The sequence below is a fragment of the Mustelus asterias genome, chromosome 6 (assembly GCF_964213995.1).
Source record: "Mustelus asterias chromosome 6, sMusAst1.hap1.1, whole genome shotgun sequence".
Classification (NCBI taxonomy): domain Eukaryota; kingdom Metazoa; phylum Chordata; class Chondrichthyes; order Carcharhiniformes; family Triakidae; genus Mustelus; species Mustelus asterias.
In genome coordinates, this window is record NC_135806.1 from 19,722,167 (window position 1) to 19,740,098 (window position 17,932).

At 43.3% G+C, this 17,932-nt stretch overlaps 1 protein-coding gene across 14 annotated transcripts in view; it reads right to left on the minus strand.

Annotated features, from left to right (window-relative positions):
- ptprda (protein tyrosine phosphatase receptor type Da) overlaps positions 1-17,932 on the minus strand; it is a 595,150-nt gene that overhangs the window by 153,503 nt on the left and 423,715 nt on the right. For 8 of the 14 annotated variants that reach the window (XM_078214118.1, XM_078214107.1, XM_078214108.1 and 5 more), the window contains 2 exons: positions 9,511-9,537; positions 7,012-7,129 (listed from right to left, as the gene is read on the minus strand). In XM_078214118.1, coding sequence (XP_078070244.1) covers positions 7,012-7,129; positions 9,511-9,537 — 145 coding nt within the window. The remainder of the gene's footprint in view (positions 1-7,011; positions 7,130-9,510; positions 9,538-17,932) is intronic. The other 6 variants (XM_078214119.1, XM_078214117.1, XM_078214116.1 and 3 more) reach the window with 1 other exon arrangement.

Below are 17,932 nucleotides of genomic sequence, written 5' to 3' on the forward strand. Positions count from 1 at the left end.
CCAAGATGGTACTAATAACACAGAATCAACTAATACAGGACAACAAACAAAGGAAAATCCATATTGAGCAGCTACTCTGTGGAAGAATTTATCTGCTTTTTGTTGAATGAAGTCCAGCTGAGTGAGTGAACTAATTTGTACCTGGTTGTTTTAAAGTTATGATGTGGAGATGCCGGCGTTGGACTGGGGTAAACACAGTAAGAAGTTTAACAACACCAGGTTAAAGTCCAACAGGTTTATTTGGTAGCAAAAGCCACACACGGGGGGGTGGGGGGATCAGAGAGACAGCGATGCGGAGTCGCGGGGCTGGCCAGCGATCGGAAGGCTGGCAGTGCAAAGCTACTGCACATGTGCCGATCTCCGCTATGACAGATCGGTGCATGCGCAGTGGCCTGCTCAGCGCTATGCCGCCGACCTCTCCAGCGGGAATAGGCCCCACCCACTGATTTTCATCATGACTCATGCTCGGGCTTTTGCTACCAAATAAACCTGTTGGACTTTAACCTGGTGTTGTTAAACTTCTTACTGTGTTTTAAAGTTCCCAGGTATCAAATCGCCACATTTCCCACTGAAACTCATTAGCAAGGCCTTTACAGATCTTAAACAACAGCACGTTTTTCAAAGAAAATGTCATTGCTAATTTAATATCCCCTTTTTTTGTCTTGGCTGCAGAAATAAAGATAGATTTAATGTCTGTCATTATTACCAAAAACGGTGCCCTGATTGGTTGATTTTATGGTAATTGCCCAGGTTGAAGAGGCTTGAGTGATTTAATTGGGTGGCTGGTCCTATATTAACCTATTGTGGAAATACAAGGATTCAGTCTGTCCAACGAACAGGACTACTTTTTTTATTCCTCTGCATTTAGCCAAAAGAATAATCAATCACAATTTTATGTCCAATTATGGGATGCTTTATGATATGGAAACATTAATTCAGTGCTTGAGGTGGCATGAGATAAGGTGATGGAATTGTGCAACTGAACCCTGGGATCTTTGTGTTCTTACTTCAGGCTATCTACTTGTTGAAGGAATGGATCATTTTGGAGTTAATGTTGGCCATGGTCATCACTGTGGGTTTCTCAACCTTCATAACTACGCATTTGGTGATACCTCAATGATGACACTAGTGGCATACAGTTATTATCTCTGCAACTGTGTTGCCTCACAGTTCTGTGGAACTTGATAAGCCTCCTACCTCCGAAGAACCATGGCCAGGATTCTCCCAAAAAAATTCGAAGTGCCGAACTGGCGTAAAAACTGGAGTAAATCCCGCTTTTTTTTTTAAGCGGAATTTTCAAAATGAATCTCCTACCCTCTGTGCATCAGAGTGCCCGAGCATGAGTCATGATGAAAATCAGTGGGTGGGGCCTATTCCCGCTGGAGAGGTCGGCGGCATAGCGCTGAGCAGGCCACTGCGCATGCACCGATCTGTCATAGCGGAGATCGGCACATGTGCAGTAGCTTTGCACTGCCAGCCTTCCGATCGCTGGCCAGCCCCGCGACTCCGCATCGCTGTCTCTCTGATCCCCCCACCCCCCCGATTGCTGGCCTTCCGCACGTCTCCAAGCTAGCCCCTTCCAAACCCCACCTCCCCCTCGTCCCAGGTACTTACTAAGGAAATAAAGCCGCAAGGTTCCACTGTTTAAAAAAACAGAAGAACTTTTACTATATAAAAGTCAGCAAAGCAAACAGTCAACAGGACCTATCTTATACTCTAACAGCCAGAATTGATAAACATGAATTAACAGCTGAACTGTGGCTGTGCACACCACAAACTGCATGTTAAATGGCAAACTAAAACCAAGGCAGATCCCCCAAATTTTCTCAGCAACCTACTACCCAGATATCAGTGAGTCATAAAATTCTTCCCCAAAGAGATTTCAGCTCCTGCCTTTCGAAGATCAAGCCCTAGATTTCCCTTAAAAGCTACTCCAACTCAGGCTGCAACAATGGCTGCTCGCCTCCAAGTTGGTCAATCTCTCCTCCTGAGACTGTGTCCCACTGAATTGATAAGGCTCTGTCCCAGCATCTAGTTACCAGCATGATTCCAGCTCTCGAGCTACACCGAGCAGAAACCCACTGCTCACAGACTTTCCTTTGCCCCAATGCCCAGCTTCACAGAGCTAACGGCTGCTGTTTATTTCAGAGTCATTGGGCTGAAAAGTACCTTGAGCTTCTTTTAACCTCAATCTCACCAGCAGCACGAAGCAAGCAATCTTCTCCTGCCTCCTCCAGCTCCAGACACAGCAAAGTAATCACTGCTCACCACGGGCTGCTGTTCCCTCTGCAGCATGAAACTTATGGCAATAATTCAGCACCATGTATCTGATCCTGGACTTTGCTCCTTTAAGAGCTACTCTTCATTCTGCCCCTTGAGCTAATCAGTGTGACCTGGTAATACCTCCCAACATGGTTCCACCCGCTGTTCTGAAGCAGAGTCAGATGTACATTCTGTGTCTTAAATATTACAATCATCAGTCAACCAAAGTTCACCCTCCCCACATTCCCAGAGCCAAAATTATACAAACACACAGACAAAAAAAAATCTCCAGAAATATTGATTCTCTCACACAACATAAATTTAGGCGAACCATGTTTTCTGGTGAATGTTATTCCAATTTGATCCAGTGAAAAGTGCATTTAGTGCATATGAACATGCCGGAACAGACAATTTGGCCCCTCGAACCCACTTCGCTATTCAACAAGATCATGTCTGATCTGCTTGTAACCTCAACTCCACATTTCCACCTCCCCCTGATAACCTTTAACCACCTTGTTCATCAAACATCTATCTGGCTCTGCATTAAAAATATTCAGAAATTCTGTTTTCTTCGCCTTTTGAGGAAGAGAATTCTAAAGACTCACTACCTGAGAGAAATAAATTCTTCTCATCTCTGTCTGAATGGGCAACCCCATATTTTTAAACAGCGACCCCTAGTTTTTGATTTTCTTACAAGAGGAAACTTCCTCTTCACATCCACTCCATTAAGACCCCTCAGGATTTTATACATTTCAATCAAGTTGCCTCTTATTCATCTAAACTCCAGTGGATACAAGTGTAGCCTGTCTAACCTTTCCTCATAAGACAACCCTCAAGGATTAGAATGGGATCCCATTGCAGGTAGCAGGCCAGTCAACCTTCTAAACTGCTCCAATGCATTTACATCCTTCTTTAAATAAGATCAATACTGTACACTGTACTCCAGACATGGTTTTACCAATGCCCTGTATAACTGAGGCATAAACTCTCTACTTCTATATTCAATGCCCTTTGTGTTAAACAATATCATTCTATCATTTTCCTAATTACCTTCATTCTAACCTTTTACAATCTATGCACTATGTCACCCAGATTCCTCTCCAGTCTTTCACTATTTACTTAATACACGTCCTTTTTATTCTTTACGCCAAAATGGACACTTTCACATTTTGTCACATTATACTCCATTTGTCAAATCTTGCCCACTCTCTTAATCTTTCTTATCCCATTTTACCCTCCTTGTGTCCTCCCCACAGCTTACTTTCCTATCTATTTTTTTGTCCTCGGCAAATTTAGTCACCATACCTTTGGCTCCCTCACCCAAGCCATTGATATAAACTGTAAAAAGTTGAAGAACCAGCATTCATCCTTGTGGCACACCACTTGTTACAGCTTGTCAACCAGAAAAATACCTATTTAGTCTATTCTCTGTTTCCTCATAGCCAGCCAATCTTCCAATTGCCAATTGCTTACCCCCGACACCACCATCAGGGCGGCACAGTAGCACAGTGGTTAGCACTGCTGCTTCACAGCTCCAGGGACCTGGGTTCGATTCCCGGCTTGGGTCACTGTCTGTGTGGAGTTTGCACATTCTCCTCGTGTCTGCGTGGGGGTTTCCTCCGGGTGCTCCGGTTTCCTCCCACAGTCCAAAGATGTGTGGGTTAGGTTGATTGGCCATGCTAAAAATTGCCCTTAGTGTCCTGAGATGCGTAGGCTAGAGGGATTAGTGGATAAATATGTAGGGATATTGGGGTAGGGCCTGGGTGGGATTGTGGTCGGTGCAGACTCGATGGGCCGAATGGCCTCTTTCTGTACTGTAGGGATTCTATGATCAGCTTATTTTCCACAATAACTTTTGATATGGCACCATATCTCATGCCTTCTGGAAATCTAAGTACAATACACCCACCACATTCCCCTTTATTCAGCACTTCTTCAAACAACTCAAATAAATTGGTTAAACATGATAAACATTTCATAAAACCATGCTGACTCTGATTCCCTTGAATTTATCAAAGTGCTCTGCCATAACGTCTTCAATGATAGCTTCTAACATTTTCCCTCTGACAGATGTTCAGATAACTGGCCTTTAACTACGATAACAGCAGGTGTGCCCTTTATAGCCACAAGATGTTGGTTTCATGGAGAAGATCCTTAAATATTTTGCCACCACGTGGCACAGTGGAGTAACTCAATTCCATAAGTTCCTCTTCCAACACTGCTCCTCTGTTGATTACAATTGCCAACAATTCCTCACCCTTGGATATGCTTTAGAGTCCAACAGCTGTGAGCCTGAATCTCCAATGTATTCTGCTATGTATGCATTTTTAAATACATCCGTAAAGATTATCACTGGGTTGTCCCCATGTCATCAACAGAATTTTTCACACTTGTTTGAAGAGACACAACTAACAAAGGAATTCAAACAGAATTATTCCTTCAATAAAATAAAATAAAATCAAAAATAATTGTCACATTCTTAGCTGTGTCTGCAAAATACTGAAGACACCAAGCGTTGGCAATCACCCTCTGCAGGACCACGCAGGCATGGACAACACACGGTAGCACAGTGGTTAGCACTGCTGCTTCACAGCTCCAAGGACCTGGGTTCGATTCCCGGCTTGGGTCACTGTATGTGTGGAGTTTGCACGTTCTCCTCGTGTCTGCGTGGGTTTCCTCCGGGTGCTCCGGTTTCCTCCCACAGTCCAAAAATGTGCGGGTTAGGTTGATTGGCCATGCTAAAATTGCCCTTAGTGTCCTGAGATGCGTAGGTTAGAGGGATTAGTGGGTAAATATATGGGGGTAGGGCCTGGGTGGGATTGTGGTCGGTGCAGACTCGATGGGCCGAATGGCCTCTTTCTGTGCTGTAGGGTTTCTATGATTCTATGATAATACCGTGCAAGAGAGGCAGGGAGACAAAATGACCCTGACCCAATATCCCCACCAACACCCATTCACAGACTACAGTCATTGTGGACTTACAGACTGACATTTTGACCAAGCTCAGGATCAAACACAAAGTCCAGGAACCAAATAGCTAAGGGTTAGCAGCACATGGCGAATGTGAAGCCTAATTGGGAGGAGCAATCACCTCAAATCATTGAACAAAAGTTGCAAGCTCTCACATTCAATGAATACTTGGAACACACAGACTCATCCAGATTGCAAAAGTTACAAGCAGCCAGGGAGCCTGCAAAATAGCTTAAAAGCCAAGCGATTGCTTCATGCAATACTCTCCAGGCCCTGGTCCCCAGTGATGTGGACTCATGTATAGAGAGCAGTCCACTGCTGCCCGTCCCCCACCTAGGCCAGACGGAGATTTAGAATGCCAAGTCCCAATTTACATGTGACACATGAGAACTGTAACAGCAGGAAAACCTATTTTACTCTGCTGTGGCTGGATATCTTCAGGTTCTTGCCAGTTCTGAGCTGCACTTATGGGTAACAGGTGTTCGTAGCTCTCAAGATTGTAAGATCAGAGGCATGATCTGCTCTCACTAGAACAACTCTACATATGGATGCATGCATAAACACCCACAGTTAATGAGATTTATTGGTGTTTTACTGTCAGCTTTGCACCCAATTATCAGAAAACATGAGGCACTGCTGTATCTTGGTGCTGTTATGCTGGCACAACCATTTCCTAGATCTATCGACACTTCTCTCCGTGCAGCCCGTATACCCCCACGCCTTGGCCTGTAGCCCCCCCCCCCTCCCCCCGCCACCTTTAAGCACTCATTTTCATCTGCCTAGACTGCAGATGTGTCATTCACTCGCTGTAGGAAGCATTTTCTTTTACAGTAAGGGGCACGGCCAAATGTCTGTTAAGGCACTGGGTGTAAACTTGATTTTGCACAATATTGGAAGACAAGCGATATTGAATCAATTCCCCATTGCACATCACTCCCAATGTTCATTTAACTGAAAGCAACAGAAAGGAAAATCAAGAGAGATTGAAAACTGCCTGTCAAATCACAATCACTTGTCTTACACTGCTGTGCACCGTCAGAATTATTCCCACTGCCTTCCATTGAATATTTGTGCTGATACCATGCTGATTCAGGATTGCCCAGAGTACTAATGAGACAGATAGCGGGAAAGTTTATGCTGAATACAATGTGCTAGGTCGGGATGATGATATTAACTGCAAAGCGTTTGGGTAGGCCTGTCTAATCTGTGTGGTGAAAAATTATGCCATCCATTTCTGAATATCAGAAACTCAAATGAGTGCTTTGGTCTCTGCTTACTCAATGAACCAGATAGTGTTGAATGGATACACATGGAACCATGGAAGATGTAGGCAGGCTACCACAAAGAAGGGAAAACGCTAGGTGCCAAGGGAACCCAAGCAGGATATCATTCAGTTTTAACTGGCAGAGGTGGGAACTAGGGTTTCTTGTTGCTTGTATTGATCATTTTGTGAAAGAAGCCACATTTGAATACTATCTTACACAGCTGCTGTCCATAGGTGATACAGCAAGCTTGTCCATAAAAACTGACAGGATTTGTGTGAATCCATTCTTGACATTGACGCTTTGGCACAGGAAGCAGACAGAATGGATCGCAGCTGTTTCACATGGGGTGATGGGGGTGGGGGGGCTGCAGGGGAGTCTGAACTCCAGAAATAACCACCCTAGTATTAAAAGTTTGAATTTGAAATAGTTGAAACTGGTGTTTTAAATCTGGACGTTGGTTGGTGTTATGGATCGATTGCTCGAAACCCAATAATTATCTCCAGGAATCGCTCACCTGCACCAGTGGTTACCACAAGCTTGGCTCTGCTACGAGCTCCATCTCCTTTTGTTGTGTAAGCTGTCACGGTGACAGAGTAGGTAGTTTCAGGCAAGAGCCCAGAAATGATCATCTCCTGTACACAAAAAAGGCAAAAAACAAAAAGAAATAAGCACGACAATGAGAATCTCTTCTGTAGTTTTAGGCCATCAGTCACTTTTCATTCAGGCTTCTGAGTAGTATGGGAATCGGGCAAATTGTGGGGTGCTACATTTAATCTATTCTGTTTTCATGTTTAACAGTATTAACCTTTTGAGTAACAGATGTTTAAAATACACATACGTTTCTTTTTCTTCCACAGCATTTTCTGTACATTTCAAATATTCCAACAATGAATTTCATTTAGGAAGTATAAAGAAATATTAATTATTAATTCATTTTACTGTGACAATAGACATCACTTTACACTTTGATATAAAAACTGTTACTCAGGGTTAACATGCTGTGTTTGTGCAGTTGTGAAATCAATTATCTTGAACTGTTATCCTCTTTAAAAGAGCAACCGACACAGGCAGAATTTATTGTAACCTGTCTTATCTCTTCTCTGTCTAAATAAAAATTCAGATTTAAATTTCTGATATCACAGCCTGGGAAATGATCGGTTAGAGTGGATCTGGGCAGTGATCAGTTGGTGTGGATCTGAGCAGTGATATTTTCGTGTGGATATGAGCCTGTAATCAGTTGGTGTGGATCTGGGCGGTGATCAGTTGGAGAGGATCTGGGCGGTGATCAGTTGGAGAGGATCTGGGCAGTGATCAGTTGGAGAGGATCTGGGCAGTGATCAGTTGGTATGGGTCTACACAAATGATCTGTTTGTGTGGATCTGGGTGGTGAGCGGTAGGAGAGGATTTGGGCGGTGATCAGTCAGATAGGATCTGGGTAGTGATCAGTTGGTGTAGATCTGGGTGGTGATCAGTTGGTGTGGATCTGGACGGTGATCAGTTGGTGTGGATCTGGACGGTGATCAGTTGGTGTGGATCTGGACGGTGATCAGTTGGTGTGGATCTGGCCTGTGATCAGTTGGTGTGGATCTGGCCTGTGATCAGTTGGTGTGGATCTGGGCAGTGATCAGTTGAGGCACATCTGGGCAGTGATTAGTCAGGTCGGGTATGCACAGTGATCTGGATGAGCGGACCATCTGCCCTTTTTAAAACTTGTCTAATTTTTATAACATTGATTTAACTGGAATAAAGAAGCTTTCCGTGTTCTATAAAGGGTAGACGATTCACTCTGCCAGATTACTGCCAGACAAAACGTACCCCAGGGTACCTTCCTGACTAAAAGATGCCAAAGCATTAATGATATATAGCAACCATTCAGTGCTACAGATAGCAGTCAGCTGCTCAACTGACAAATACAATTGAAGATGTTGAGATGTGGACAGAAGTGAAATGATTTAAAGAGCTGGTGCTGGAAAAAGGTTAGAACTGTATTCCTCCACATCTCTGACTGCAACAGTTGATACTACTCACAAAATTGTGGGCTCTTAATGAAAAATGAGACATTCTAAAAAAAATATTAAAAACCACTATGAATAAATAGCAATACAACTTTCTTTTAGGAACTGCTGCACTTGCAACCTACACAGGCAGAGCAGCATTGTACACATGGTGATGTACCACATCAGTGACACAGGCTCAATGTGAAAGGACAGTGAGCCGTTTTATTTTATTTTGAACTGCATGTTTTCAGGCACTGCAGTATTTTGTGAGTAGAGCGGATCTGGAGCAATGAGAAAATTGGTACACTTTTACCAAGCAGAATGTGGTGAAATGCAACTGTAACCTTTGCACGTGAGAAAAGGTGATTTTTTTTCTGGTGAAAACATAATTGATAATCATTCACAATGGAGGCCCTTGAAAATACTTTATGAAACTGGACATTTTCCAGACAGTGCATCTTCTCCATGGAGCCCACGGACCTCTTGTTAAATAAGAGCCACCTGATGAATTCCAGAGAGATTTGGTGACGTTTTTATTGAGCATTCCTACTCAAGACATCAGCTTTTTCAGAGAGTTTGAGGGTCTCCGCAAAGAAAAAATGCACTTGGGAGCAAAATGTACCATCCTGTAACACTACTGATTGGACCAGTGCATAGCTCTTTTCTAAGACGAGCGGCAGGGTGTGTATGTGTGCAAATACATGGATCAATCAAGTTATTTAATCCCAATAATTACAACGCACAGGGTAACTCCCCGAGGTACTCTTCCTAAAATCAACAGGTAGTGTTTCATTCCATGCAATGTGTTCACTTCACAAGAGTAAAATAAATGCACAAGTTAGTACAAAATAAATCTTTAAAAAAACAGTCCTGAAGACCAGTTAGCGCATGCAGTGCAGCACACCAACAAAAAAGTTCATACAAAAAGAAAAAAATTGCAAGAAGACATTGTGTGAAGACACCAAGGAGTTAACAACAAACACAAGTTTGTAGTTGTCTGATTATACTTTACTCACATGTTCAGCAGAGTCATCAGTTTCCCACTGATTGAGACAAAACAAGATCGATAGAAAGAAAAGATATAGAATCAAGAAGAGATTTAAAGTGTGTACTGAACTCTGCTTCAAAATCATTTCTTTTATTAATTCATGGAGTTGGAAGTTGCAGGCAAGATCAGCATTTGTTGCAATCCTTAATTACCCTTGAGAAGAGTATAACAAGGTATTGAAATGTGAAGAGGTGTATGTTGTTAAAGCTTCCTCATACTGTTGATTTTGTTATACCTTTTAGAGAAAGTAGTTCCTAGAATGTGTTTGGGTTTAATTTCACTCTTATTGAGGAAGGTTGGTTTACTACACCTAAGGCCTTAACATATATTTAAAAGGCTTGCTCCTACTTTAATTTGACCAAAATCAGAAAAATATTTAGTTTTTCACCTCATCATCTTCATTTCTCTGTAAAAGAGTGATCTTATATACATTCTTCACTCACATAAAATTATGAGCCTTTTGGTTATTTAAAGTAACTGCATTTTACGAGGTTAGTTGAGTGAATTGAACTGGTAGATGTAATCAATGTGGGCTCGTGCTCAACGGGGGTCAAGATAATGGCCCGGAATTTGCTGCAATGTCAAAACTGGCCAAGCTTACTGATTTTTAAAAATTCTCTCAAGGCGTGTGGGTGTCGCTGGCGAGGCTGGCATTTATTGCCCATCCTCGATTGCCTTTGAGAAGGTGGTGGCGAGCTGCCTTCTTGAACTGCTGCAGTCCATGTGGTGTAAGTACACCCACAGTGCTGTGAGGGAGGGAGTTCGGGATTTTGACCCAGCTCCAGTGCCAAATTTATGCCAAAAGCTGTCATTGGACTGACGAGAATACACTGTGATAAGCATAGGTACAAGCCCCAAGTGGTGCTGTCAGTGTCCAAGATGCCAAGGCTGGACATAGGATGGGTTATACACCATACAAGTCGTGGTCTGGTATCTTTAACTGTTCCAACTCTGGATATTTATTTCTGATCATTACCTTGAGAGGTGATCATTTAGTAATTGTCTCCTGAATCATGTACGATCCCCAGCAATATTTCCTTACTGACAGCAATGCAAATTAGCTCAATAAATATAAATGTAAAGACACACGAAGACGAGACAATATTGATCGGGGAGATTCACAGGCTGCTAAAGCACGTGTTCCCATTAGCTAAGGTTTAAAGTTAAAATTAAGTTCCTGCAACAATCAGTAAAAATTATACCCTCAAGGATCCTTTAGAGGGTAGTGAATCTCTGGAATTCTCTGTCCATTGAAGCAGTGGAGGCTACCTCGTTAAATATGTTTAAGTCACAGGTAGATAGATTTCTGATCAATAAGGGAATTAAGGGTTATGGGGAGCGGGCGGGTAAGTGGAACTAAACCGCTATCAGATCAGCCATGATCTTATTGAATGGCGGGGCAGGTTCGAGGGGCTAGATGGCCTACTCCTGCTCCTATTTCTTATGTTCTTAATATTGAGGCAACATAAAACTTCTAAGTTAAAATCACACTCTCCCAATCTGTGGTGCGGCATGGCATGCATCAATGCCTGGCTAAGATTATGATCATGATACCGCATCATGGTAGGCTTTTATTTTGTACATAGAAACAGATTTCAATTGCTCAGCAGCTTGTTCTGAGTAGCTGAGGTGATGACAATGGCATTAATTCAGCAAATTCAATAAACCTTGATTCTAAGAGTTGAGGTAGGGGGCAAAGTGAGATTTGATAAACAGTCCTGTGCAAATATTTTTCTGTACGAGTCTTTGTGGAGCAGTGGAAAAATGCCAGCAATTATAATTTCCTAGAACTTGTGCCCTATAATAATGAGGTGCAATATAGATGCACCATTCCTGTGGATGTTGTGTTTTCAGCAAATTGCAGCCCATTATGGCAATAACTAAAAAAAAACACAACAAAATTAATCTGAAATTTTCTGAGAACTTCGGCATTTAGATGAAACTGTGAACAATGGTCACATGGGCAAAACTGTATTTTATACATCTGTACTTAGTGACATTTTTCACCTTTCTAAACGAAGGCTGGGATTCTCCACTCTCGTTCGCCCGGTCGCCACTGCCAGCGAGAATGGAGAATTTGGTGCTCAGCCAAATTTCCATTCACTGCAGCGGGACCGGAGAAACCCAGCTGCGGGCAGGGTAAGAGAATTCTGGCCGTAGCTTTTTTTGTTGTTTATAGTTTTCTGCTCTCCTCAGTAATTCATCCACAGTGTCCTTGATGCTGGTGTTGCTGAACCCAAGTACTGCCACTAATGAAAGGCAGGAAGGAAGCCAGCTTCAATATTGCGGACCGTGGCACTCTTTAGCTGTAGTTAGGGGACCACAACTCTGGTTAGCTGGAGACTTGCCCACCAGACTACACTCCGCTCTGTAAAGCTAAGTTTCACATCTAGTTTCTGATATTCCATTGTAGCCATGCTGATGAAACATTGCCTTTAACACAACACCATGTTCGTTGGGTGGAGGCGAGACATTGACCTCAATGTGCTTTTCTACTTTTACAAGAGGTGCCTGTGGAATATGAAGAGCCTCCTCCAGCAGCTTTCTGCACACACAGAGCCTGATGAAAACTAACAAATTCTGGAGCGTTCTAAGTGCACTTGTCGAAAAGTAATTGGATTAAAATTCATTTAATTTAAATACTTCTCCTATTGATTCAGTATCTTAGAATCCCTACAGTTCAGAAGGAGGCCATTCGGCTGATCGAGTCTGCACTGATCACAATCCTACCCAGGTCTTATTCCCATAATCCCACATATTTACCCTGTTAATCCCCTGACACGAGGGTCAATTTAGCATGGCCAATCAACCTAACCCGCATATCTTTGGACTGTGTGAGGAAACTGGAGCACCCGGAGGAAACCCACGCAGACACAGGGAGAATGTGCAAACTCCACACAGACAGTGACCCGAGGCCAGAATTGAACCCGCATCCCTGGCACTGTGAGGCAGCAGTTCTAACCACTGTGCTGTCCGTATGGGAAGATGAAGTGGCATTAGTGATCTGCTTTTTGCAGAATAGAACAAAAAGAAAATATTTACTGTAAAGTTGTTGGGATCTATGGAGTAAGCCATGGCTTACAGCGATAAAATAACCAACTATCTGACATTAAAAACAATATTCACCATCAAGTCAGTATTATGGGGCTTTCAACAGCAGATCGAAGGTGAATTTCCTGCATTATACATAGGCCAGGGTTTTCAGCCCCACCTCGTCATGGGTTTTACCACGGCGGACATGGCGAGCCACTGGCCACCACCAGGATTTTCCAGTCCCACCAATGTCTGTGGTATGTTTTCATGACATGTTCACCCTGCCGCTGGGGAACCCACCATGGGGGATCAGCTTCAGCAGGATTTGAAGATCCCACCCTAAAAATCAAATTTGCTTTTATTTATCTTTTCATGGGATGTGGGCATCGCTGGCGAGGCAATCTCTAATTGCGCTTGAGGTGGTGGTGGTAGCTCACCTTCTTGAACCATGGCATTCCAGATTGTGTAGGTACTCCCACAGTGCTGCTAGGGAGGGGGGGTTCCAGGACCCAGCGACAGTGAGAGAATGGCAATATGTTTCCAAGTCAGGATTGTGAGTGGCTTGCAGGGGAACTTGCAGTTAGTGCTGTTCCCATGTATCTGCTGCCTTTGTCCTGCTAAATGATAGAGGTTGCGGGTTTGAAAGGTGCTGTCAAGGGAGGCTTGACAAGTTGCTGCAGTGCATCTTGTACATGGTGCACACTGCTGCCACTGTGTGTCGGTGTGGAGGGACTGAACGTTAAAAGTGTGGAATGGGGTGGCAATCACGCACGTTTCTTTGAACTGGATGGTGTCCAGCTTCTTGGCTGTTTATCGAGTTCCAATTATCCAGGCAACCAGAGAGTATTCCATTCTGCTCCTGACTCGAGTCTTGTGATGGACAGGATTTGGGGACTTGGGAGATGAGTCATTCACCACAAAAATCCTAGCCTTTGACCTGCTCTTGCAGCCACAGTATTTCTACGTTGGTCCAGTAAAGTTTTTGGTCAATGGTAACACCCCAAGGTGCTGATATTGGGGCATCCCCCGATGGCAATGCTCTTGAACGCGAAAGGGAGAGGGTTAGATTCTCTCATGTTGGAAATCGTCAATGCCAGGCATTTGTATAACATGCATGTTATTTGCCACCTATCAGCCCAAGCCTGAATGACGTTGGAAAAAATATCACTGTGATCTGGGCCAACATAGTGGTATCTGTTTTCATAATATTATTGTTCTGTTTTGGAGCCTGCAGTTGTGGTTGGGAGCCGCCATTTAAATTTAAAATTGAGACAGTAAAAAAAAAAGTGCCCTCAGAACAGATTAAAACATAAGGCCACAGTTAGGATATGGATATAAATAACATTATTGAACACACGAGAATAACTTGTGCATCACCAAAGTCACCTTTTCTCCCCATAGGTTGACCATGTCTGATGTGCTCCTCAGTTATGAATGCCATTAATTTTTTAACTGCAATATGTATCTTCTATGTATGAGCAAATATTAATAATCTGTTGGGGGGCTGTAATCTTTCTCCTGCTTTCATTCAGTCACTTTTCATTGTGACTACTTTGCAAACTTTGAAACTAATGACGTTCTGGAATGTGCCTCATAGTGTTTTATACATTTGTGTTTATTCATTTCCTATTATTGAATACAGAGGGAGAGAAAGAGAGAGGTATGCCTCTTTAAGACATTATAACAAAATAATGAAATCCATATAGCATTATTCAGTCAGTTGATGATAGTTATAACACCTGATTTTTTTTGTCTGTTCAAGTGTGAAAAAAAAGATTGCCCCAACGCTTGAAAGAAATGGTTATTACTTTTATTATTCACTTAACATTATTGGCAGTTAAATCAAATGGCGGGTGGGTTGTAACTCATCCACCTTTTATGCTCTTACTTTTGTCACATTTAATGGATCCTCAGAAAATAATGACAATAAAATCTTCCAACCTATCACCACAGGAGGATTTGGGACTGGCAACAGGACCTGTGTACTCCCTCATTTTCTTTTGTTGCACACCGCCAATAAGTGAGCAGGCCTTTTAAATTTTTTTGCCCTTCCCTGCACAGTGGGGCCGGAATTCTCTGACCCCACCTGCAGCTCGGAATCTCCGATCCCGCTGCTGTGAATGGAGATTTGGCTGAGTGCCAAATTCTTCATTCTCACTGACAGCAGTGATGGGGGATACAATGTCGAAGAATTCCGGACAGGGTCATTTAAAGGGCCAAATGGAATGGTAACTTTAGTGTGCATGGCCCGCATGGGAACTTTCAAATTGCTGCCTGCATATATGGCTTAGAAGGATCACCATCCCCACCCCAAAATGGTCAAGTTACCGATTTCACCTGTGTTGAGTGGAAGGTGACAGCATCCATAAATTCTTGCCCAATCCCTAATGCAATAACTACTGGGTACTACTGCCTCAGACCTGGGGCAGGTCACCTACTCACTGTTTGCAGTTGGTCTGGGCTGACCAGGTTGGCGCTGAATAAATACTGTGCCAACTTTAAGCAAAATAACTAGATGAAAAGGGATAAGAAGTTTGGCTCAGCTGATTGAACACAGTCCATGGGGTTTTCTCTTCTTCAAATTAAATGGAGGATAATTCGTAGGCTGGGCGCTTGCAATTTCTTGGATAGAAACAGAATCATTCTCCTGGCCTTCAGATTAAAAAAAAAACTTCAAAAATACTGCACAACTGACTCAGAAAACTCTGATCTGTTTGACTGGCCAGGCTATGAAAGAAAATTTAGCACAGAAATGGCTGCTGCTGACATCAGGGTCGAAAGATTAACACACAGATTTGATACTTCTTCCATCGCAAAACAGGAGAAAAGAATTCAAGGGTGTTAAGGATTTATCTGCTAATCTTATGGGCACTCACTCACTTCTAGGATTAAACTGTGTGTTAGTATTTATTTTATTTCTTTAAATTTACATTTAATCTTTTTATTCATTTACGGGATGTGGGCGCCACGGGCTGGGCCAGCACTTATTGCCCATTCCTGACTGCCCTCCATTTCGGAGGACAGTTGAGAGTCAACCACATTTCTGTGGCTCGAGAGTCACATGTAGGCCAGACCAGATAAGGACGGCAGATTTCCTTCCCCGAAGGTCATTAGTGACGCAGATAGGTTTTTACGACAACCGACAATGGTTCCATGGTCATCATTAGACTTCTAATTCCAGATTTTTATTGAATTCAAATATCACCACCTGCTGTGGTGGGGGGATTTGAACCTGAGCCCCCAGATCTTACCCTGGGTCTCTGGATTATTAATCTAGTGACAATACCACCAGGCCTCCCCATTATCTTGTGTAAAACATACTCAAAATAAGACATACTCAAATAAGAAATTAAGGCTACATCATCGTTTCAGGCTGGAAGTGAAGGGGTTGTCTAATCCATCTGTTTTATGGTTCAGAAACAAGAGGAGAGTCTCACATCTCTGCTGTAATTAACTCCATGTGATTTCCTCACAGCCTCACACACAGACAACCTTGTATCATCCTCCTGTCAACCACCTCTGCCTCCCCCTTCGACACGGTTGCCACTCTCCTTATGTGACGGTAAGATCTGGAAAAGCCAAAACTTCCCCCAGTAAATATGAGTAAAACAGAAGCTATCCTCTTTGGTTGCTGTAGACAGCTGCATGCCTCCAATCTTGAGTGTCACCTAAAGCTAAGTGCAAGACAAAAACAACTTGGATTCACATCTCTTTTATGGAGAAAAAGGGAGGAAATGGCCGAGTGAGGGAAACATGGTTCACGAAAGAAGTGGAATGTCTTGTGAAAAGGAAGAGGGAAGCTTGTGTAGGGGTGAGGAAACAAGGTTCAGATGGCTCGATTGAGGGTTACAAGTTAGCAAGGAACGAGCTGAAAAAGGGGCTAAGGAGAGCTAAGAGGGGACATGAGAAGTCCTTGGCGGGTCGGATCAAGGAAAACCCCAAGGCTTTTTACTCTTATGTGAGGAATAAAAGAATGACCAGGGTGAGGTTAGGGCCGGTCAAGGACAGTAGTGGGAACTTGTGTATGGAGTCAGTAGGAATAGGCGAGGTGATGAATGAATACTTTTCTTCAGTGTTCACCAAGGAGAGGGGCCATGTTTTTGAGGAAGAGAAGGTGTTACAGGCTAATAGGCTGGAGGAAATAGATGTTCGGAGGGAGGATGTACTGGCAGTTTTGAATCAACTGAAGGTCGATAAGTCCCCTGGGCCTGATGAAATATATCCTAGGATTCTTTGGGAGGCAAGGGATGAGATTGCAGAGCCTTTGGCTTTGATCTTTGGGTCCTCACTGTCCACGGGGATGGTGCCAGAGGACTGCAGAATGGTGAATGTTGTTCCTCTGTTTAAGAAAGGGAATAGAAATGACCCTGGTAATTATAGACCGGTTAGTCTTACTTCGGTGGTTGGTAAATTGATGGAAAAGGTCCTTAGGGATGGGATTTACGACCATTTAGAAAGATGCGGATTAATCCGGGATAGTCAACACGGATTCGTGAAGGGCAAGTCGTGCCTCACAAATTTGATAGAATTTTTTGAGGAGGTAACTAAGTGGGTTGATGAAGGTAGGGCAGTTGATGTCATATACATGGATTTTAGTAAGGCGTTTGATAAGGTCCCCCATGGTCGGCTTATGATGAAAGTAAGGAGGTGTGGGATAGAGGGAAAGTTGGCCGATTGGATAGGTAACTGGCTGTCTGATCGAAGACAGAGGGTGGTGGTGGATGGAAAATTTTCGGATTGGAGGCAGGTTGCTAGCAGAGTGCCGCAGGGATCAGTGCTTGGTCCTCTGCTCTTTGTGATTTTTATTAATGACTTAGAGGAGGGGGCTGAAGGGTGGATCAGTAAATTTGCTGATGACACCAAGATTGGTGGAGTAGTGGATGAGGTGGAGGGCTGTTGTAGGCTGCAAAGAGACATAGATAGGATGCAAAGCTGGGCTGAAAAATGGCAAATGGAGTTTAACCCTGATAAATGTGAGGTGATTCAATTTGGTAGGTCTAATTTAAATATGGATTACAGGGTCAAAGGTAGGGTTCTGAAGACTGTGGAGGAACAGAGAGATCTTGGGGTCCATATCCACAGATCTCTGAAGGCTGCCACTCAAGTGGATAGAGCTGTGAAGAAGGCCTATAGTGTGTTAGCTTTTATTAACAGGGGGTTGGAGTTTAAGAGCCGTGGGGTTATGCTGCAACTGTACAGGACCTTGGTGAGACCACATTTGGAATATTGTGTGCAGTTCTGGTCACCTCACTATAAGAAGGATGTGGAAGCATTGGAGAGAGTGCAGAGGAGATTTACCAGGATGCTGCCTGGTTTGGAGGGTAGGTCTTATGAGGAAAGGTTGAGGGAGCTAGGGC